Below are 23,433 nucleotides of genomic sequence, written 5' to 3' on the forward strand. Positions count from 1 at the left end.
GATATTGTAGCCACCCAAATAAATAAATAAATAAATAAATTATATATCACTCATAATCAATCAAAATCCTGGTACAAAAAAGTATTGTCTTCCATCATATTCTATTTAAGTTACAAAAGTGTATCAAGTACTACGAAGTAATTACATAATCAATACAGACAAGCTGCAGATACAGCAAAACTGTCAATTTCACTACTGGGGGACCGAGCTGGGCCCGTCAAGTCAGCTAGTGCTCAGCGTTGGGCGCAGGGAGGAGCCGAAGCCGAAGCGCGGGGGCGGGGAGGAGAAGCGACGCCGAGCGAGACTGCGTTGGTGGCTCAGGCTCGGCGTTGGGAGAAGAGTGGGGGCAAGGGCAAGGATGAGGGCGACACCGAGCGCGACCACGTTGGCGGCTTGTACTCGGGGCTGGTCGCAGAGGGGTGCGAGTGCGACCGCGTTGGCAGCTCACGCTCGGGGCTGGGCGGTGTGTGGGGGCGAGAAGGGTGGCGAGGCCAAACGCGACCGCGTTTGCGGCTCGCAGAGCCAGGGGTTAGCACGTTGGCGCAGAAGACGTCGAGCGTATTGGCACCATGGAGGTGGGCGCATTGAAGCAGTGGAGATGCCGAGCGCAACTGCATCGGGGCTGGGCGACAGGTGAGAGGGGGAGGAAGCTGCGCGGAGTGCGACCGCATTGGTGGCTCGTGCTCGGGGCTGGGCAAAGGTAGGCATGTGGGAGGTAGGCAAGGCCAAGCATGACTGCATTGGCGGCTCGCACTCGGGGCCAGGCAAAGAGCAGGGGCGAGGAGGAGAAGCGACACTGAGCGAGACCGTGTTGGCGGCTCGGGCTCGGCGTTGGGCGAAGAGCGGGGGCGAGGATGAGGACGGGGGCAACACTGAGCGCGACCACGTTGGCAGCTCGTACTCGGCATCGGGCAAAGGGGGTAGGAGGCGACGCCGAGCGCAACCATGTTGGGGGCTCACGCTCGGTGCTGGGCGGTCTGCGGGGGTGAGAAGGGAGGCGACGCCGAGCGTGACCACGTTGGCGGCTCACGCTCGACGCTGGGCAAAGGGGGTGAAGTGGGAGGGGGCGGGGTGAGTGTTCGAGGCCGCCAGTGGCTAAGATGACAAACCGGAGGAGACTCAGGCTGTCACATGACGTGTGATTTCGCGTTGAATCTCTAAGTCCACGTTGGCCACTGTGTCTCATATAGTCCACAAGCTCCTTGATACTTAGCAACCTTGTACATAGTTTATTCATGCATATATCTGACAATGTATAGGCTAACATTACAGTTCAAGACCTGAGACTGACTTAGATCATGGAAGGTACAAGTTGGGAGCCCTGCTATCACCACTATACAGATACATACCAAATCTATGGGTGCACTTCTGAGCTATATATCACTATGTAGCTAGTACTTTGAACTATATTACCTATAGTTACTATATAGCACTATATAGCGACTGAGCTACTTCTACATAGCAACCATAGCACTATATAGCAACTGGGCAACTTCTATATAGCAGCCATAGCACTACAATAGTGTCCATAGTTCTGAGGGGCAGCTATATAGATCAAGATTTTTTCAGATGCAGTCGTCAAGATTGGATCTGGAGAGGGTTATGGAGGGTGCGAGCCCGATGTCCCTTTGCCCGAAGGGAGATGTTCATCTCTCGACGGTGTGCCCATGTCGGATGACATGGAGACCGGTTCTGCCGGGTTAACTGATGGCCTCACCAAGACCAAAGCTATTTTGGGTTTCATTGCCATCGATCCGCTGACCACAAAGGATGGACTGACCAGCGGGTGGACTGACAATAATGATCGTAGTCTGTAGACCACTGTAGTAGGCAAGGGCCGTAGCCCGTTGCCTGGGTCTGATAAATGTTTTACGTTAGCTAGTAATAACATGTTCAATGCTATTGCTAAGAGTGAGGATGACGATGGAGATGACGGGGACTATAGTACCCTGATCACTGCAGCTTCTAGGGCGCCTAAGAAGAAGTCGCGAGTTAATAAGTCTCTTGTCCCTGGTGTAATCGATGCTGGGGTACCTAGCCTGTCGTGACTTACTGTCAGGATGCATACACCTAGTCCCGAGTTGTCAGAAATACCATGCCAAGGACATAGCTGAACTTGTATTTGACGAGGTATACCGGCTGCACGGGCTTCCAAAACAGATAATCTCTAATCGAGATATATTATTCACAAGTAACTTCTGGCAACATTTGAATAAGCTATTGGGGATAAAGCTCAATATGTCAAGTGCTTACCACCCAAAGTCGGACGGATCCACTGAGCGGGCTGGTAGAACGGTGTCGCAAATGATCAGATCTTGTGTACGGTCGGACCAGAAGGATGGGGTAGCGGAGTTGCCTGGAATCGAGTTCACGATCAATGTGGCACAGTATGAGAGTACAGGATTTGCAGATTTCTTCCTGAATATGGGCCGGATGCACGATCTATGATCTGGGATCCACCCAATCAGGAGGAGTATCTGGGAGTATGTGCCTTTACGCAAAAGATGAGAAACACTGTAATGTCCACGCATGATTCAATCCTGGAGGCATGGGTAAAGCAAACCCAGGCTGCAAATCGATTATGGGGAAGCTCATCACGAAGTACATCGGACCCTACGTGATACTCATGGATTATCGAAATAACTCGTATAAAGTGGACTTACCGGCTCGGCTCCTGCAACACGGCATTCACCCAATGTTCCATGTGTCGTTACTTTGAGTGCATGTGCCTAATGATGACAGGCTCTTCCCAGGGCGTCGAGAAATGCAGATCACAGATTTTGGTAAAGAAGCACAGGAGTGGGCAATCGATGAGATCTTGTCCCACAAGGGGTGGGGACGCCAAGCCGTGTTCGAAGTGCGATGGAAGGCTGGTGATATCACGTGGCTACCCCTGGATTTCCTTGATGGCAAGGAACATCTTAAACTTTATCTGGATGCTTTGGGGGCTGACAGCGTGGCTGACCTACCGGAAGGCAAGGGAGAACCACCTTCCAATGATCCTCAAGTTTATGCTGGGGCCATGTCGTTCGTTGGGACCTGGAATAGATATATATACAGTATCCGTTGCGGAAGCCTGCACTAAAGACCGCTATTGCCTACCAAAAGCTTCAGCAGTTCCCTCTGTGACAGTCTCTCTGAATCCATAAACACCGACGATCACCTACTCTGATGTCCGAACCCGCTAGCATCGCCAAAATGCCCCACATCACCAAAGCCAATCTCATCGATAACCCTGGCGTGTTCCTGCTTCCATACATCTACTTGAGGGATGACGAATGCATTTTTGTGGATAACGGGCGCATCAGCGCCGTAGCCACCTATCAAGAAGTTATGGAGTACGCACAGTGGGACACGATGATTTGTCGACAGGTCGTTGGACCGAAGGCTTGGGTCCCGAGTGGATACAACAATTTCATGATCATGTTCTCGACTGTGGTACCTGACACCATCTGTGTGTTTGCGGTCTTCACTGATATTGAAGGGCCTGCGGTTATCCCGGCTGAGCCTGCGCCGCTCAAGGTTATCACTGCTTCCTATGATCAATTAGTGGATGAGGGAGAGATATCCCGTTGTCCTCCCCTCACTGTACCCCCGTCGACTCAAGGATGATTGCCTCGCTGGGAAACATCTTCTGCTACCCCTTCCTGTGCATCTTCTATCGCACCTAGTCGTTGCGCTACGTCTGAAGCCTCGTACCATGCTTCGCCATACGATCGTTCAAAGCCGACTGGGTACATGCGTGGGTTGCCATCCAGACCATCGGTTCAGGAGACACCAGAGGAGCGGATCGCTCGCTTGAATCAGGAGGCCGTCTATCTCATTGTGGAGAAGCACGCTGTCCTGCCCCTAAAGTGACTAGGTATAAGATGCATAGAATGCATGCGATTGACATGAATGCGGTCCATAGGTAGCCACTCACAATTACTATAGAGTACAACTTGCGTGACTACAATCATGGTAGCCGATCCTTGGTTATGCTAGTTTCTTTCCCAGTACTCAGAAACGACTCACATTAGTATTTAAATATTTTCTGGTAGTGTAATAGTTTTACTTATGTACACATTTGACTGTTCACTACACTATCATGGTCCACATATCATGGATCAGATGGTCACCTTCAGAAAAGGGGAATATGTGGGTACTCAGACATGTCGCTATGGTAACACAGGGCTGCTGTGCAAGGCTGTGCATATTAGTAAGCAGACTGCGGCGCAGCAGGTGCTTGGTAAGCCTGTGATTTGATTGGATGGAGTGGTAATGGCCAAATTAGCATAAAAGGAGGACACATGAGCCCTTTGAGGTAATCAATTCACTTTCACCCAGAATCGACAATCGATCGGTCTCTATTAGTATTAAGCAGCAAGAGCAAGATTAGGAAGACATTTGGTGTTGACTTAGGCAATAGATCTAAGTATCACTCCAGGACATATGATATAGGCAATAGGATACGTATAGGAAATAGGATATGTTGAAGCGACAAGGCGCTTCCAGAAGATAGAGCGACAAGACACTCCCAGAAGACCGACAACATATTCAGTGACTTCCTCATAAGTGTGGGAACAGATTTCCAGTGCAGACAAAAGGACAGAGCTTAGGTCTCTGTTTACGTGAATACATTCAAGTGGCCCATTTCTTTCTCCTGATTCAACTAGGTCATCCCTGACTTAGATAGACCAGGACCCTAGGCAACTGTGTGACTATATACTAGCACTACAGTTCGTGCAACATTATTGGTGACCACCGCAGGGGGTTTATAACAACCTTTCAGAAGATAAACCGGAATCTCCAACAAGTTCAATCATCACAGTCAACTCAGATGTGATAGATACTATTGATTGGGATATATTAGAAGACAACACCACAATTTCAGCAAGACAGAACATTACGACGACAATAGCAAGCAATATGGTAGAACTTAGGAACATCAGTGATATGCCTCCCAAGCATAGCAAGCAAGCTCCCGGAACTTTTAAGGGAGACTATACTGCTATTCAGGAGTTTCTGGATGAGTATGAGAGGCTGTGCAAGAAGAACAACATGATGGATGATGCAGAGAAAGTACAGACTATAAGGGGGTACTGCTCAAGAAGTGTGTGGGAAGTAATGGAGGGAATGGAGAATTACCTTGTCCCTGACTTGGAGGAGTTCAAGAAGGAGGCATTGCGAAAGTGGAATGATGACAAGAACAATCTCAAATTTGTTGAGAAGGACCTTGAAGATCTGGTAGACATACAGAGGAAAAAGTCTATACACAACATCAACGTATGAACATCAGTTCACTCGCGTAGGAGGATGGCTCTATAGAAAAGAGCGAATCACCAAATTCCAATGGGACAAGTATTTCTGGCGAGGGCTGAATAAGTGGTTTAGAGTAAAATTAGAGAAGAAACTACATGAACCCTATCCCAATGCCATCGACGTATCAGTACCTTTCCCTAAGGATAAGGTGATTGCAGCGGCGGAAGCTCTATATCCTAGAAATAGGTTTGATGCAGACGAATCAGACAAGAAGATATTAAAGAGAAAGAATAGGGTGGCGAGGACCAGCCAACTTAGCAATAGTTCTGACTCAGAGCTAAGTGACTTGGACGATTCAGACTCAGACGTTGACAGCGATCACAAATATAAGTGGCACAACAAGAAGAGTGGGAAAAAGAAAAATAGGACAGATAGCAAGAAGCCAGTAGAAGCAAAGTTAGAAGAAGACAAAGCTTGGAAGCAAGCAGAGGTAGAAAAGCTTATCAAACAGATGAGCACTATGTCTATCCACGACCCCGCGTACAGTGTATTATATTTCCGGGCTAAAAAGATGGACGAAGCAGTAGTAGGGGTCGTAGGTGCATCAGCTGCTGTAGCACCAGCATCTCATCTGATACAAGAGATGAATAGCATGCACGCTCAACGCCCAATGATAAATGGGCCACCTTTACAATGGAATGACCGACCCTCATTCAACTCGCCTGCCACATGGCCAAATAATATAGACTCTAGGGGAAATAGTTGGCTCATGTGCTATGGGTGCAGAGAGCCTGGACATCGACTGAACTTCTGTCCCAAGGTACAGCAGTACATTGACAGGGAGTTGTCAAGTTTCAAGATGGACATATAGTGCAAAGTGATGGATCACCTATCATGTGGGGTTTCCAAGAACCAATAGTGAGAGCATTGGAGAGAACCTTCCCTCAAACAAACCTGGTAACTATACCATATGAGGCAGACTTCTTAGAGCCAGAAATTACAGATGCTGAATCGGAGCCAGAGACAGAAGATGATGAAGATTATGAAGCAGCAGTATATATGGCTCGCAAAGGACTGCAAAGTGGAGACAGAAGCCTGAGAAGTTCCAGGAAGGAGGTCAAGCCATATAATGCTGACAACAGCCAATGATCATCACTAAAATCATGGGTTGGAAAGGAACCACAAAGCGACAACCAAATGCCTATGGAAGGGCCATCCAAGTTAGCACAATTTGAGATGCATCCAGTAGATGTATTCCAGAGAACATTCCAACCAGGTGACCAAGACACAGTCATGGAAGACATATCAGCTCCGCCAGTGCAACCGCTACATGTGATTACAGACAAATCACCAGCGGACAAGCAACCGGTAATGCCCACAGGAATCAAGTCAAGTCCAATGGCATCTATCAACATGCGAGAGGTTGACAAGAACCTAGTATATCAAAAGCTACAGAACACGACTATCGAGCTTACTCATAAGGAGATCTGCACGATTGCTCCAGATATAGCTAAGCGAGTGTTAGCTGATAACAAGTTACAGTGGGCACCCAGCGAAGAAGGAATACAACCCACAGTGGCTTGCATAGTGGGATCAGAGTCCGCGCAGACGAGAATGCCAATGAGGATGAGCGACATATGAGAAGGGCTTATTCAACTAGATATGGAGATCAACGGGATAACTGTTCAAGCAATTATTGATACTGGATCACAACTTAACGTTGTGCATGAGTCAGTGTACAACCAAGTTATATGGCTCCCTCTGGATAAGTCTCAAAAGATGCCGATGAAAGACGTAAATGGCGGGGTGGGAGAGCTGGTTGGATTAGTACCCAGTGTAAATATTGATTATGGAGCAGCACACACAAAAGCACACCTATGGGTATTGAAGACAATAGATTTCCCCTTGCTCCTTGGACGTCCCTGGCAGAAAAAGAACAAGATCAACATTGAAGAAAGGGATAATGAAGAGACGTACATTGTATTTAAATACCCACACCTTGGAACTGAGCTGGAGGTGCGAGTCTCACCTGAATCTGAAGACCCGGCCTGAGTTATGCTGGCCCAAATCGGAGATACCGGCTCCCGAGCGAGCCGGAGTGAGACACGTGAGTCTGGGTGTTCCCGGTGGTGTGGAAGTACTCACGTGCCATGTGTGTTGAGCGCTCGCATGATGCAACCTTTGCTTATGTCAGCGCCAGCCACAGAGAGCGAGGCGTACGAGCGCGCAACTGTGCCCTCTGCTTGGTCCCACATCGCCGCTGCTGACACCGCCGTCGCCGCCGCTTTTGACTACCAACTAGTCAATCACCAACACAACACTGACTACAATACAACTCTGAGCATGCCTGATACAGCCAAACGCGAGGCATTCAAGCACGCAATCGCACGCGCAGTTGGCCCACTACCGTCAATGACTATTGCTGCCGCAAATGGCTATTGGCCCCTCATCTGCCGGCGGAGCCTCGATCCTGACAATGTCGAAGAAGTTCCAGAGACCCCCAATACAATGGAACATGAAGCACCCAGGCACACAATAGTGCACGCCGTTGATGAATACAGCACTCTCAATGCCCACCACTTCAAGTATATATGCATGGTGCTCACCGTCTATGCATGGTGAGCACCCTTTTAACCACATACTACTGAACTTTCGAGACAGAGACGATGCCCGACTGTACGCGCTGTCGCGCGAACTGTAGTGCTAGTATATAGTCACACAGTTGCCTAGGGTCCTGGTCTATCTAAGTCAGGGATGACCTAGTTGAATCAGGAGAAAGAAATGGGCCGGTTGAATGTATTCACGTAAACAGAGACCTAAGCTCTGTCCTTTTGTCTGCACTGGAAACCTGTTCCCACGCTTATGGGGAAGTTACTGAATATGTTGTCGGTCTTCTGGGAGCGTCCAGTTGCTCTATCGTCTGGAAGCATCTTGTCGCTTCAACGTATCCTAATTCCTATGTTGTATGTCCTGGAGTGATACTTAGATCTACTGCCTAAGTCAACACTCAAAAGTGTCTTGTCGCTTTAACATATCCTATTTCCTATATTGTATGTCCTGGAGTGATACTTAGATCTATTGCCTAAGTCAACACTCAAATATCTTCTTAATCTTGCTCTTGCTGCTTAATACTGATAGAGACTGATCTGCGGTCTCCTGTGATCAATCATCGATTCTGGGTGAAACTGAATTGATTGCCTCGAAGGGCTCATGTGCCCTCCTTTTATGCTAATTTGGCCATTACCACTCCATCCAATCAGATCACAGGCTTACTAAGCGCCTGCTGCGCCGCAGCATGCTTACCAATATCCACAGTAAGCTTACTAATCTGCACAGCCTTGCAGCACAGCCCTGCGTTACCATAGCAACATGTCTGAGTACCCACATATTCCCCTTTTCTGAAATGCATCTAGACTACTCTGACCATCTGATCCATGATATGTGATCATGATAGTGTAGTGAACAGTCAAATGTGTACATAAATAAAACTATTATACTACCCAAAAAATATTTAAATACTAATATGAGTTGTTTCTGAGTACTGGGAAAGAAACCAGCATAACTAAGGATCGGCTACTATGATTGTAGTCATGCAAGTTGTACTCTATAGTAATTGTGAGTGGCTACCTATAGACTACATTCATGTTTGCCGCATGCATTCTACGCGTCTCACACCTAATCACTTTAGGGGTGGGACAGCGCGCCCAATGGGAACCAGTATATGGTACCACTTGGAGGCTTCGATAGGCGACAGTACAGCCAATCAAGCACGATCGGTGGAGGACATAGTAAGTTGGTTCAATACCACCTTTATTCTATCGACTAACAAGAGGCGTCAAGTGATGATCGGGTTAGGCCCGATTGAACTCGATGATGGCTTTCCGGATACATCCACTGGACCCCCCACCCCCTTGCCAGGACAACATCACCTCAATTTGCAGCTAGAAGGCAAAGCTGGCGATACATCCACCTCAGAAGACAAGGCATCATACCAAGCACGAGTCGCAAACAAGATAGGCAACACCGGACTTGAGGTCACCATCGCACCGACCTCCTCGCCGCCGTCACTGCTATCAGAAGCCTGTCCAACATCAGACAATCAAGACCACGTAGCTGGGCGTCATAGCAAAACACTAGAAGATTCGGCAGCACATGATTGACAAGACGATATGGGAATTGGCCTAACTACGAGACACAGAGGTGCAGTAATTCCTTGGTCACCGAGTCAGTCTCTTATCATGTCATCACAGGATACCAGAGGTGCAGAGCAGACATCCGGAGAGCAAACTGTTGCAGCAGGAGACGATGCACTTGCCTCATGAACTTCATTGACTACGATAACGACCAAGCGCATCTCCACTCAAAGTTCCAAGCCCTACACCCAAACAACCACTGGAATGCGAGATGCGGGAGCTGCTGTAAGCCATCCGGAACTAGTTTCGCAAAATTCTGATCTACAGGTGTCGCCAGGGCAACACCACATCATCGAGGACCGGAATTGTTCGCCATCCAACCACTCCCATACCTGGGAAGCACCGGCTTGTCAGGAAAGCTCTGGGAGATCAAACGACCAACCGTTGTGCCCACTGACAGATACTAGGCTGGGTGCATCGACTCTATCACTTCCGGATTGGCCACATGACGAACGAGGATCGGTACTCCACAATATTGTTGTCAGCTTTCTCAATATTGAATGGCCCCACATCTGGACACGGCACTGATCTGACTTGCCTGGATGGCAAGAGATGTGAAATCTTCTCATGACGGTCACACTGACAGCACCGACATTTGAGGTAAGCCATGTGTTTGGGATGTTTGAAGCCCCGATTGAGATTCATGAGAATCTACAGGCACGTATACATATTGCAATATTGTTAGCTGAAGAAGACAACTCAGACTCAGAGCTGAGTGTTGAACTCGTGGACTCGGATATGCAGAACAGTGACACACTTTCTAGTAAGAACCCGGAAGGACTGCCAAACGGGTCAGAAACCCAGTCAAGCACGACTATTGAACCTAGGGAAGCCGAAGAGAACGTCACCTACGCTAGAGGGACTTGGGAGGCTTCACTGCCCAAATACAATGGTGACATCTATGGTGAGGGAGTACCCCATGTACTTGGGCTTTGGATTGATGACCAGGTGCAACAGGATTGTGCAATGACACCCATGATATTCGGCAACAATACACATATGGTGACTATCGCAAAACTACCGTGCAAGTACAGCGTCTGGGCGGAGGGTCCAGCGCATCCCCTTGTGCCCATGACACTCATTGGATGAAAGGGTATCTGATTATTGGAGAACGAGAAGAGAGTACTCGTCAACGAACATCTCGCTGTAATGTATATAAGGGGTACTATTGACCTCGACTCGTCAGTAACTATCTATCTGCGAATCTCTCGAGCTCAAGTCCAACCTCCACCCTACAACAACTCTCTGATTTCTTTGCACAACATGTCTGACAACTACGACGCTGCCCCGCGCCTGATCATCTTTGGGGAGGGCTTGCCCCTGCTGTTTAACTTTGATTTCTGCCTCAACGATGAAGTTGCTGCTGTGTGGCATGCTACGCCCAATGTGCCACCAGGTCTTGCATCTTGCAATGCAGACATTCTGGGGCTCGTCCACCAACACTGTACGAGGTCGGTTTCCATATCAATGAGCTGGCTCAGATGCCAGCGCCAAACTCGTGGCCTGTATTTCTCTGAGAGGCTCTCGAGTACAAACTGCCGTGGTATCATAACAGCAGCTATCTCATCCCTCACGGCGAGGATCCGCAGAGTTCCAACCATATCAAGGTTCCTATCTGTGCCACACTACCCACATATGATGCATGACTTGGCTTATGCCGATCCGACCATATTCTGATCTTTGTCTGCACCGCCCATGCCGGACAGCGCCGCCCGCTCCCATACTTATACAATTGAACTCACGTCTACCCGGCCACCCATGCATCCTCACGACTTTATTACCATCTCTCATTCTCCCCTCCCATCGCCTCCACTCCTGCCTGAGGGAGCTCCAGCCATGCATAGCAAAGATACACTGCCGAGAGTCTACATCTCAGGCGGTCTCTGGACCTATATACTGGAAGAGCTCGAGAGACAGGGCCGCCACTACATTCCTCTTGAACACAAAGCCAAAGTCCAGGTTACAGGCCTGGTGAACACCACTATGCTGTCTTCTCGCAATGGCACAGGCGAGCAGCTCCTGTGCGTATACTGCATGCTCAATATACTCAATACTCACGTGAATGACAATGATAGGCCCACCATTTGACTGGCATCGGCTCTGCTCTTCCTACCGTCACCACCTGGCACCTATGACTCGGACAGTGACTGTCACGAGTCAATGGTCATGTCAGATTCATCTTCCAACTCCGATGTATCTGCAGAAGGGGCACACGCTGACATTCAACAAGACTTGGTCTACCTGAAGCAGGTCAGAGATTTCACGGCCCACTCCGTTTGCCAATTTCATGTCACCAATACCAAGATGTACCAGCTCGTGCGGAGCTGACTTGAAGAGCTGGATGAGGCCATGTTGAGACTTGTCGAGCAGGTAGGGGTCCATATGACCAAAACCTCTGAACTAACACACGGCACATTCCACTGTTTGCGCAATATCAAAGATGGGGTTGTCAGTGCACATGGGGATGCACACACTGCCTGTGACATCTTCAAATCTTGGACTCGGGATGAATTGTATGACAGTAAGACTCTGTCATTGACTTCTCTTGATTTGGGACTTACACCTGGATTGCAGGAGATAATGTCGTCGACATCGCAGTTGAAGAACGCAAAGCTCTCGAAGAATGGCTCGGAAACCGTAGCGAAGAATGAAGGACTCCTACCGCTAGTCCTTGGAGGTATGCAGTATTGTAAGATAGTTGACAATTATCGGGCTCGTGTCATTGACAAGTATATAACTCAGTCTGAAGTAAGTAGTTCCGTAGTATACTGAAATCCTGTAGCCTGTGAATCATGTACCTCTTGTGAATACAAACTTGTGATATCTAATGACTTAAGTTCTTCAGGCTTGAGTATTAACACAAGGATGCGAGAGGTGCAGCCGATCCAAAGACTTAGGATAAGTAACAAACTCGGGACTACATCTTCTAAAGGACTTGTGACAATGCACGAGTGGACATCAGCTCGAGAAGTGCCACCCACCACCCCTACATGTCCAGACATAAGCACTTTGGTACCAGATGATACTTCATCAAGACACAGCTGTGCAGTCGAAGCCGGCAACTCCAAAGACAAAGACAAGTGGATGGCTGCAGTATGGGTCGGAGACCCATCTCAAGTAGACTTTACAGAATGGGATGGTGGCAGCGTTCCCACATTCAGCCTTTTGGACTCAGACCAGGCACAGCCAAGTTATGTTAATAACATCCAATTAGTGTCAATTCCAGAGAACAACCTGTCGGATCATAACTACGTCCCGCAACAAATAAGCGAAAATTGGACACACCCTGCGGCTGTGTTCAGAGCTTACAAATGGGTTGACTGCAAAGTAAAGCCAGTGCCTGGCATCTATCCAGAAGATGCAAAAGTTATTTGACAATTTCCACAAGACCCGCTACTTAACCTCATAAAGTTACCAACTAATCCACCGGACTTCACACCCATGACCCGGATCACTGAAGAACACATGAAAGGCATGGAAGTAAACTCAGACGGCTACATGTGGCCGGAGGAAGAGAAGCTTATCAAGCATGTATTGGTAATAAATGAACGAGCACTCGCTTTCAAAGACCATGAATGGGGAATTTTTTGTGCTGATTATTTCTCTCCTTATATAATACTGGTAGAGCTGCATTCCCCGTTGGAGTATCCAAACATCCCTATTCCTCCAGGCCACCATGTCAAAGTCATCATAATGCTTAAGGAATTCATAGCAAATGGGGTATACGAACTGAGTCAAGCATCATACCGTTCCCGATGGTTTTGTGTTGCTAAAAAGAATGGAAAACTCCAAATTGTACACAATCTAGAGCCATTGAATGCAGTTACTATAAGAGACGCTGGATTACCTCCAAACCTGGACAATTTTGTGGAACCATTTGCAGGAAGAATGGTATACACCATATTCAATCTCTTTTTCTATGCTCGAACACTACATCTGGCCAGCCGTGACATGACATCTTTTATGACACCACTAGTACTTCTGCGGATAGCCTCATTGCCTATGGGATTCACAAATAGCCCAGAAGAGTTTCAGAACTGCATGATGTTTATATTACAGGATGAAATACCAGATATCACCAGTATATTCATCGATGACCTCGCCATTAAGGGATTGGTTACTAAGTATCCCGACAAGCACGGCCATCCCAAGACTATTCCAGACAATCCAGGAATCCGGCGGTTTATGTGGGAACACATCAATGATGTACATCGGATAATGCACCACATTGGTGAAGCAGGAGCAACATTCTCTGGAAAAAAGACTCAAATATGTTGCCACGATGTTATCATTGTGGGACATAAGTGTACACCGGAAGGGAGGTTTCCTAATGACTCAGTGGTAGAAAAGATCAAGACATGGCCACTGCCACAGACAACTAAAGGCATACACGGATTTTTGGGATTATGCAGCACTGTGCGCATTTGGATTAAGGACTATTCTAAGTATGCAAGACCACTCACAGAAATGGTGAGGAAGGACACTGATATAGAATGGGACGACCAATGAATCCAAGCCTTTGAAACTCTAAAAGAGAAAGTCTGCAGTGCACCTACCCTTAGACCAATCAATTATACATCGGAAAATCCAGTCATTCTATCTGTTGACTCGAGTCAAATAGGGGTGGGATTTGTTCTCTCTCAGTTAGACGATGATGGCAAGAAACGACCAGCACGATATGGTTCTATCCCTATGAACAAGGTAGAGGCCGCCGATAGCCAACCAAAGTTGGAGTGTTATGGACTTTTCCGCGTACTCAGGTATTTCCGGTTATACATAGCCAGGGTCAAAACCTTCACGTGGAAGTAGACGCTAAATTCATCAAGAAGATGCTGAATAATCCCAATTGCTTCCCGAACGCTTCTATGTCTTACCACCCTGACATTTTCACATTCCCAGACACTCAGTCTAAAAGACGGTTTCTGAATCAAACTGCACAGTTCTTTGTGCGAGACAAGGCATTGTTTAAGAGACAAGATGGTCAACTCCCAGCCAAAGTCATCTACAATCAACTAACTTGGCAGAGAATTCTATGGGAGGCACATGAAAGCCTTGGTCACCGTGGAGTGGAGGCAGTGTTTCAAGCCAATAAGTTATGGTTCTACTGGCCAGGGTTATATCAAGATGTGCAACATCATGTGCAGTCATGCCACCAATGTCAGATCCATAGCACAAAGAAAGTGGAAGTACCACTGGCTATTAGAGTTCCCACAACCATATTTACTCATGTCTATCTAGACATCATGTTCATGCCTCCCGTGCAAGGATACAAGTTGATTGTAGCTGCCCGAGATGATTTCACTCAAGCAGCAGAAGGACGGGCATTGCAACGAGCCGATGCATTGAGTATTCGGAAGTTCTTTTGGGAATAGATCATTTGCCGCTATGGGGCAGGAGCCGAGGTCATCACAGATAATGGAAACAAGGTACAGGAAGCATTCCAGCAGCTAGTGGATAAGTATGGCATCTCACATGTCAGGATATTTCCATACAACTCGAAAGCTAACGGTGTAGTAGAGAGAGGTCATTTCATCATCTGTGAGGCGATTATCAAGTTGTGTGAAGGCAATGTGAATCTTTGGCCAAATAAGGTCCATCATGCATTCTTCGCAGATAAGGTCTTTACACGAGAAGCAACCAGCTTCAGTCCCTTCTACATGATGCCTGGAGTTGACCCAGTCCTTCCCTTCGACCTCACAGAAGCAACATTTATAGTAGTAGAACTATTGGCACTGCACATTCGACAGCTAGAGAAGCATCCTGAAGACTTGGCCCATGCCACAGAGAAAATCAAGCAAATGCGGATTAGGTCTAAGCAACATTGGGAAAGAATCTATGAGCACCGATTCCTACATGAACAGCCCAAAGATGGTGACCTAGTATTAGTACGCAACACCGCTATTGAGAAGTCACACAATAGAAAGTCAAAGCCAAGATACTTGGGACCATTTGAAGTCATTGGGCGATCTAAAGGTGGATCCTATATACTGTGGGAATTGGATGGCACCTTCATCCGACAAGGAGTAGCACCCTTCAGACTCCTACATTATCACGCATGAAGCAAAGACTATCTACCAATAGCAGAATTATTGGAGGAAGAATTGGCATGGGATGACATACCAGATGAAGCAGACAACAAAGTACAGGAAGTCTATGATGACACATACTCAGAAGAGGAAGATAATATAGACAAGACATGAGTCAGCAACTAGACAACAAATGTGGGAAGCATTATCTATATATAGGCAAGGTGTTCAACCAGTATATAAGAGTCAGCAGCTACCATAAGCGACAAGTCAACCATGGATGCTGCCCAAGACTCTCTCCCTGTGCTCAACTACTGTATATCCGTCAGAAATAGCTAAGGATATAGAAAAACTGTTTATTTATCTATTCACTGAGCTATATCTATCAGAAAAATCCCACAAAATTCCGTCGGCGCCGAGGACGAAGCCGAGATAGTTCACCTCTGGGTGGTCGAAAACACACTTCTTTGCGTTGGCAAAAATGTGCGCTTCCTTGAGGCGGTCGAGGACCTTCATGACGTGCTGATCGTGCTCTTCCTGCATGCACAAGAAGATCAGAATATCATCAAGGTAGACAATGCAGAATACGTCGAGGTAATAACGGAGCGTATCCTGGATGAAAGCCCGAAATGTGGATGGGGTATTTGTCAGCCCAAAGGGCATAACGAGAGTCTTGTAGAGACCAAGGGGTGTGCAAAATGTGGTCTTCCATTCGTCTCCTTCCTTGATGTGGACGAGATTGAGCGTGCTTTTGAGGTCAATGACCGAGAAGGTCTTGCAGCCGTGCGTGCGGTCTAAAGGATCGTCAATGAGTGGGAGCGGGTACTGATTCTTCTTCGTGATCACATTGAGGCCACAATAATTGACACAGAGTCAGAGTTTGCTGGACTTCTTCTTCACGAAGAGGATGGGTGTGGCGGCGGGCGAAGTCAAGCGGTGAATGAACCCCTTGTGCAGGTTCTCGTCGAGATAGTGGCAAGTGCAGCACGCTCATCTTGTGACAAGCGGTACAGCGGGCCAAACGGCAGATCCTTGCCCTCCTCGATGTCAATGGTGATGTTGTAGGGTCGGTGTGGCAGAAGTTCATCAACCTTCACTGTGGAGAAGACTGTCAACATCCAGGGCATGTACTTGGGCTTCTGCTCTTCCACACCTGAGTCATTGTTGTCATTATCTGGCCCGAGATCCAAGGGAGAAACACCGGACGTGGTGTTGATTGAGGAAATCTTGAAATCAGCAAGCGTGAATCTTAAGACTGAGACCTGCTCAGAGTGAGAACAATTAGCTGTGACAAGCGACGTGCAGGGGAACACCCGTTGGGGTTACCAATCACTTAGACAGTCGGAATGTCCAAGCAACTGGGTAGAGTTGGAGGGAAAGGCAGCATCGTCGGCACTTACTATAGGCAAGAGTATACGCAGATAAAGAGGAGCTGAGCTCGACTCAAGGTCACTGGACACGAGGTCGACAGCGACGCAATGGACACCTAATGGACTCAAGGTCAAACACTAAGTCCCCAAGACACAAGTTAGCATAGTATCTAGTACAGAGACGGTTACTCACCTAAGTCCCCAAGACACAAGAGGTCAAGATGGGGACTTAGGGCAAGCTACAGGGGTCTTATATACATAAATCTATGGTCCAAGAATAGTACAAGAGAATCACATGCAGGGCACAAGGATGAGTAAGACCGACCCACTTAGGTGGGTCAGGATTATGAATCGAGGAGTTAGAAGGAATAACAAGTCATTGTTCATGAGTAAGCGGAATAAACCTCCGGTGGCTGTGCAAGGCAGTACAGGGCAGTGTCAATGATGCTGTACTGCTGCCACTGAAGGTCACGTGACTTTGGAAAAGGAAAGGTGGGAAAAGGAAAATGATAAGTCCATATTTAGAAATGAAAAATGCGAAAATAAATTGTCCTTCTCTTCTCATCACATTAGCGAAGCATCGTGGATTCAGATTTTTGATATCCGGAGTATGTTTGAGAGGGGACCCACAGTAAGAGCGACCGAAGCCGGTCCAACCTGGGAGTGACAAGAAATACGAGGGTGTGGGCGTGGCATCTGGCAGTGGTGGAGGTGCCGAGTGTTCTGGTACATCATGAGAGGGGTGTCCAGGAGATGCATCTGGAGGCAATTTCAGAGAGTCATGGGTGGAGACGATGGTGTGTTGGTGTAGACCGAAGCCTAGGCCAACCGATGTAGAGGCGAGAGCATTGACCGAGGTTGTGACCAGGTTGAACGTAAGACCAAAGCCTTGCGCACAAACGTTGATGGGCGAGGAACATGTGAGGTTGCAGCAGTCAAGGGTGAGGTCCATGTTGACCCAATCAATCCATGGGTTATGAAGGTGGAGCCAGTTGAGCCCTAAGATGATCGGGTAGCCGACAGGAACAACGTCAAGCGAAATAATCTCAGTGTGTTTATTGATGAGGACTTGAGTGACAATGTTGTGGGTGATGAGGCTGTTCGTGATTGGTTGATCATCGACGGCCGTGACGGGGACAGGAACCTCCTTGAGTATGCAAGGAAGTCCATGTCTAGCAGCAAAACAATCAGATATACATGATCAAGTGGCGCCAGAGTCAATTAATGCGAAGGTTTTGATAGGTTTTTGATTAGGAAAGGAGAGCGTGAGATCGATAAAGAAATGGTTGGGAGAATTAAGATATGATGATGCAGAAAACTGATAGGAATGAGGGAGCACGGGACAGGGTATCCAAGATCTGTCAGAAAGATGGGAATAGAGGGACTCAGCATTTTGTGGCCGGTGGGTCCTGGCACCAGCTGAGAGTCCTACATCAGAAGGACCACCTAGGCCTTTCCCGACTTGGAGGCAGGAGCGGCCGAGTGGGCAGCATCGCACTTCTTTGTGGCATCCAACTTGTTTGGGCAGTCGTTCACAAAGTGCCCGGAACCTCCGTAGTACATGCAGAGGCCGGCGGCAATGTGGCAAGCACATTCATCCACCATGAGCTTCCTGCATGGTGAGACTGATGAATCACATTGATTTGCATTGTGTTTGGGTCAACGGGGGCGGTCATGGTGGTCATGGTCACATTTGACGTGGAGGCGGTCAATGAGGAGTGGTGTGCAGATGAGGAGCGGTTGCCCTTCTTCTCATCCTTGACCTCAATCCGATGCTTGTGAAGGCTGTTGTCGAACTCAATGGCGATGGTGGCATAGTTGTTGAATGTTGTTGGGGCCAGGCAAACCGTGATCATGAGTCTTTGAACCTCCTCCTTGAGGCCATGCTTGAAGAATTCAATCTTCGACGGTTTGGTGAACTGTAAATGAGGGAGTAGTTCTTTAAAATGGGCAATATAATTGCTACATGCGCCTGTCTGGCAGAGAGTGCGAAGCTTGCACAACGCACTCCCAGCCATGTTAGCCTCCCCAAAGTGACTCTTGAACTTGGCAATCAGATCATCGAACGAGTTCAGGAGAGCTGGGGTGTCAGTCTTGATGCTGAACCACCAGGACTTCAGGGGACCATCCACGAGATAGCCGCTGAACCAAAGGGACTTCTTATAGTCAGTGGTGATGGACTTGCGCTGGTGGTAAAGGCCGGCATCAACCTCATCAAGGAAGAACTTGACCTGCTCCGCTTTGCCGTTGAACTTGCGTGGCGGCTCAAACTTGGGTTGCGGGCCAGACGGTGCTGTGGAAGTGGCAAAGGCAGGGATTGAAGCGGGAGCAGGAGCCATGTTAAGCTGTATGAACTGGTGGAGGATATGGTCCAGCGTGTTTGTGGTGTGGTCCTGGTTCTGACCGAGGGTATAGATGGTTGTGGGCTGCAGTTACTGCGGTTGGGGGCCTCCGTGTTGGGGGCTGGAGGAGGGTGTTGATCCCAGTTGGCGTTGCTGAAGCTGTTGTCCAAGCCATCCATGTTGAGAGCAGGTGAGAGAGTTGGGGGTGCAAGGCAAAAAAAAAGGTCAGTGAGTCCAAGGTCATCAGGGTGATAAGGGCTATGTGCCGAGGATTGGTCTCAACAAACTGTCACAGGCAAGGCCGAGCTGGCAAGATGACTGGACAGTAGCCGTGAATGTGTAGAGTAGACTAGGCGAGGATATACAAAGAGCGATGTATACGGTAGCTGGGACTGGCATTGTTGAGACGAAGAGGCAAGCACCGTGTGCACCACCTTGGTACATGTGCGAGAAAGGGGTGAAGCCCCAAAATGGAATCTAAATTACCGACTCGGGTGCGTCAAAACCTTCCAAGTGGTCAGGAAAGCTACCAGCCATCTACATCTACCTCTCCAGGTGGCCTTAACCATCATAATCTTCAGAAGAAGAGTACGTGGATTTGCAGATCCCAGTCAATACAACCTTGAGGAATTTTCACTGTTTAGAATTGACATGTTTCGTCTGGTCCTTATTTATGATGGAACATGCATGTCCAAAGTTTGGCCGTACAATGACGGTTTTTGACCACGTCTCCTTGAATCTGTTATCAATTACCGTTCTTGTGAACCCTTGACACTGGGTGGGAAAAAGAATTTCCAGAGCAGGAAATGCACTGTAAATGGGCTGGAAATTTCAATTTTTCAGTCAATATTCAGCTCTGGAAATGGTACAGGTTTTGCTATATCCCAGCCCGCATTTCCAGCACCGGAAATGCTATGCAGAATTTGTATGGAAATGGTAAACCTCAGAAGCAGAAACCCAAGAGGTTTATCATCTCTATACAATTTCCGCATAGCATTTCCAGCGCTGGAAATGTGGGCTAGGATATAGCACAACCTGTACCAGTTCCAGGACTGAAAATTGACTGGAAAATTGAAATTTCCAGCCCATTTACAGTGCATTTCCTGCTCTGGAAATTCTTTTTTCAACCCAGTGTGAGCAATATTCATGCCCAGTGAAAAGTGCCTCTGTATTACCAAATTGCCTGGAATAGGCTGACCCCCTCACTGAGTAAGCAAACCTAAGCAAGTGTTTGCATGCGTATTCCAGCGAATTGTGCAATGTAGTCCAAGATGCATTGCTCTCGCAGCTTATTTTCTGAATTAGCCAGAATTCAGCATGCTGCCGTGCACGCACAAAAGGCTTCTGGCTCCGGTCATGGGCTTGCAAAATTGTGTCAAGTCCACGGGACACAAATTCCCATGGCTTGCCAACTATGTTCATCGTCCTGCTGGCACTGTGGGCTACCTTTCCATGAAGGACCTGCCCCATGGCATCGACAGCGATGCAAACACAACAACCAAACACTGCTCTCAACGATGTACGCACAATTGACACACACCCCTCTATGACAGCACACGCACTGGTTTGCCACCCTGAACAACATACACTCCCTGGCTTGCCATTGTCAGGGCATGGCTCCCACACTCGCCTCATGTCCCATTGTTCCCGTTTTGGTTCCGCTTCTGTCCCATTTTGTTTGATTCCCCTAATGCTTCTGCCTCCCTATTTGGTCACGCTCTCCCGCGCCCTCCTAGGCTTCCCGTGCCCTCCTTTTGGCATATCCCCTATTTGTTCTGTCGCTCGGCGCTCCTAGGACCTCCACACCTCGCGCGGCCTTCCTAGGCCGTTCCACTGGTCACGTGTCGGGCGCCCAAGGACCCTCCCCTTCTCTCATTGGACCATCTTTCGTTGCGCTGATGGATTATTCAGCTACTATATAGTCACCTGTCGCACCAGGGAGCAACCCAGACTTGTTCTCTCAGCTGCCTCCCTGCCTTGTGCAACAGGTATGTGTATTCCCTTTGTATCTTCGTATATATACTCAGTTGCCTCCCTGCCTTGTGCGACAGTGTCTCCACCGCCATCCCAAGGGATCTGCGCTGCTCCTAGGAGCTCCAGCGCGTACTCTGACAACCTGCTTGCTGCAAGTACTGGCTTGTCACCTGTCCCCACCGCAACTAGCTGTCCTCCGTGTTCTGCAAGTACCAAGGCCTCCACAACAGTGCCAGCAGCATGGACTTTGGCGATGAGCTCACCTCGCTCATCTCATCTCGCACCTGAACAACAGCACCAACCCAGGTCAGCAGCAGCAGCACCAGTCTTTGCACAAGCTGTCCACGAGCGCCTACAGCGATGGCTACCGGCCCCTGATACACAACATCTTAGACATCTCCAGCCTGCCAATACACACCCTGCACCTCACCGGCTCCACGACCTCACCTGGTGTGCCCTCCTCCAACTCGCACACCTTCTCCCTCCTGCAGACGATTCACCGTGCACCCAATCTTGGCAGCATGCCCTCACTTGGGACCCACTACCACCAACACCACCTTGGCTCGCTGCACAACTTCTCCACCCCGGCGCACTTCAACTTGACCCTGCTCATGCTCAACTCGTCCATGCGCTTCGACCCGCACCCATCGCAACTGCAGAAGCAACAGCCGTCCTCGCTCTCGTCCTCCTTCTTGCACGTGCCCTCAAGTACTTGCTCAACCAGTCAATCTGCTTTCTCACCTGGCACACACCCTCACCTGTCACCTGCAACGACTCCCAGCTGGGCACTGGCATCTCCTCGGACTTGCACCCCCGCTCCCACTCCTGGACGCCCTCCCACAGCCCCAGCCCAACCTGCACACAGTCCACATCCTGCACTGCGTGCACCTCCCACGCCAAGTGCAACTCAATCTCCTCTGGCAGCCCTCCCCCGTGCCCCCAGCCTGGCCCGATCATCATCCCCCCCTCCTCCTCCAACCCTCCTCCCCTGGTCAACCTCAACCTCAACCTGATTGGCCTCAGCGGTCCAAACAGGGTCAACGGCATGGGCTCGCCGCTGCACAGCACAGCTGGGGGCTGGTACGTGCCCGTGCACATGCCGTTGCATGCCCACCCCGAGTTCAGCCTGCCGACGCCGGACTCAATCAGCTCCCACACCCGCTTTTTGGCAGCCTCAGTGCGCCACACGGGCTCGGCGTCAGCCCAAAGGACATTGTGATCATCCGCGAGAACCTGGCCGCCACCAACGACCCGCCAGCAAAACAGTGAGTGTTGAATCTATGTGTTGCCCTTCTTCTCATGCGCATATACTCACCCCATTCCGCTCTTTTTTTAATAGTCATACACCGATGGCAATATCTGGCCATCCTCGCTGCTTGTACATTCGCCAATGCACCACCCTCAAATGTACATGTGCCCTGACTGCAACTGGCGGCCCTCGATGACATGCACCAAAAGGACAGTCAGGGTTATTATTCAGATCATCTATACTACCGTTGGATAGTGTTGTAGTGTACCCCTGAATAAGAATGTTTTCTACTCTGATATACCCTAAGGCCCAATAATTGGCCCACAACAGAATTGGAACCATATAGAACTGCTGGAAATTCAAAGGGATTTGGGGGAGTATGATGTGCATCCAATCCCACCACGTATGCATTGAAATGTGGTGGAACAACAGCCCCTTGGAGCACTAGCAATATGACCATATACCAAGTAATTTGGGTGGCAGTGTCAAACAGTGTAAAAACGCATGCATGGCTGAATACCATTGAATAAATTGACGGTACTGTAGCGCGCCCAACGCGAACATGCCCGCCAACGTTGTAGTGGTACGAGGCCAGTGGGGTGGACCAAGCAATGATGAGTGTATGCGAGTCCTCGAGGCGCCGCAGAGGCTGCCGAGATAGCGGATAGTAGTGTAGATGAACAGAGATGGGGGACAGGGTTTCGACGGCTAAGCTGGAGGTCGGGCGGTTGCTACGCTAGTTTCGGTCGCTGTGTTCGGTCGCAGATGACGGGGACTTCGTGTATACGCTAGGGTGAGCCTGTGCTATCGCTAGTGTACATAGATATCGAGGATTTATACGTGCGCTCGTGCCTGCATCCGTACGCGACCATCACTCCTATCTTTCGCCCCTGCTGATCCCTCGTCCCTCGTCCCTGGCCGTATCGAGCCCATCGCCCGCGCATGCGGTTGTCGTCGAGATCGAGCGGCCGGTAACCGCGGGTCGTGATGAATCGAGGCCGCCGATTTGCCAGATGCGAAGTCGTCGTCGTGGGCCAG

The 23,433-nt window shown here is 48.9% G+C and overlaps 6 protein-coding genes across 6 annotated transcripts; 5 read left to right on the forward strand and 1 right to left on the reverse strand.

Annotated features, from left to right (window-relative positions):
* Positions 1-3,171: 3,171 nt before the first annotated feature.
* On the forward strand, positions 3,172-3,612 carry PUNSTDRAFT_135136 (uncharacterized protein; the record flags this gene model as incomplete). Its single annotated transcript, XM_007384653.1, has 1 exon — positions 3,172-3,612. The coding sequence occupies one exon, from the start codon at positions 3,172-3,174 to the stop codon at positions 3,610-3,612; it is 441 nt and encodes a 146-aa protein (XP_007384715.1).
* A 1,296-nt stretch (positions 3,613-4,908) lies between these two features.
* Positions 4,909-6,390, forward strand: PUNSTDRAFT_45157 (uncharacterized protein; the record flags this gene model as incomplete). The annotated part of the gene is made up of 2 exons (XM_007384654.1): positions 4,909-5,226; positions 6,082-6,390. The coding sequence occupies 2 exons, from the start codon at positions 4,909-4,911 to the stop codon at positions 6,388-6,390; spliced, it is 627 nt and encodes a 208-aa protein (XP_007384716.1).
* Positions 6,391-11,270: 4,880 nt separating this feature from the next.
* PUNSTDRAFT_135137 (uncharacterized protein) lies at positions 11,271-11,522 on the forward strand (the record flags this gene model as incomplete). Its single annotated transcript, XM_007384655.1, has 2 exons — positions 11,271-11,455; positions 11,510-11,522. 2 exons carry the CDS (start codon positions 11,271-11,273, stop codon positions 11,520-11,522), a joined length of 198 nt encoding a protein of 65 aa, XP_007384717.1.
* Positions 11,523-15,250: 3,728 nt separating this feature from the next.
* PUNSTDRAFT_27360 (uncharacterized protein) lies at positions 15,251-15,493 on the forward strand (the record flags this gene model as incomplete). The annotated part of the gene is made up of 1 exon (XM_007384656.2): positions 15,251-15,493. A coding segment is annotated over one exon (243 nt), but the record flags the coding sequence as incomplete, so codon positions are not given.
* Positions 15,494-18,608: 3,115 nt separating this feature from the next.
* Positions 18,609-19,016, reverse strand: PUNSTDRAFT_18911 (uncharacterized protein; the record flags this gene model as incomplete). The annotated part of the gene is made up of 1 exon (XM_007384657.1): positions 18,609-19,016. A coding segment is annotated over one exon (408 nt), but the record flags the coding sequence as incomplete, so codon positions are not given.
* A 1,570-nt stretch (positions 19,017-20,586) lies between these two features.
* Positions 20,587-22,415, forward strand: PUNSTDRAFT_135139 (uncharacterized protein; the record flags this gene model as incomplete). Its single annotated transcript, XM_007384658.1, has 4 exons — positions 20,587-20,609; positions 21,442-21,854; positions 21,928-22,226; positions 22,296-22,415. 4 exons carry the CDS (start codon positions 20,587-20,589, stop codon positions 22,413-22,415), a joined length of 855 nt encoding a protein of 284 aa, XP_007384720.1.
* Positions 22,416-23,433: the final 1,018 nt, after the last annotated feature.

Source organism: Punctularia strigosozonata (genome assembly GCF_000264995.1).
Source record: "Punctularia strigosozonata HHB-11173 SS5 unplaced genomic scaffold PUNSTscaffold_8, whole genome shotgun sequence".
Classification (NCBI taxonomy): domain Eukaryota; kingdom Fungi; phylum Basidiomycota; class Agaricomycetes; order Corticiales; family Punctulariaceae; genus Punctularia; species Punctularia strigosozonata.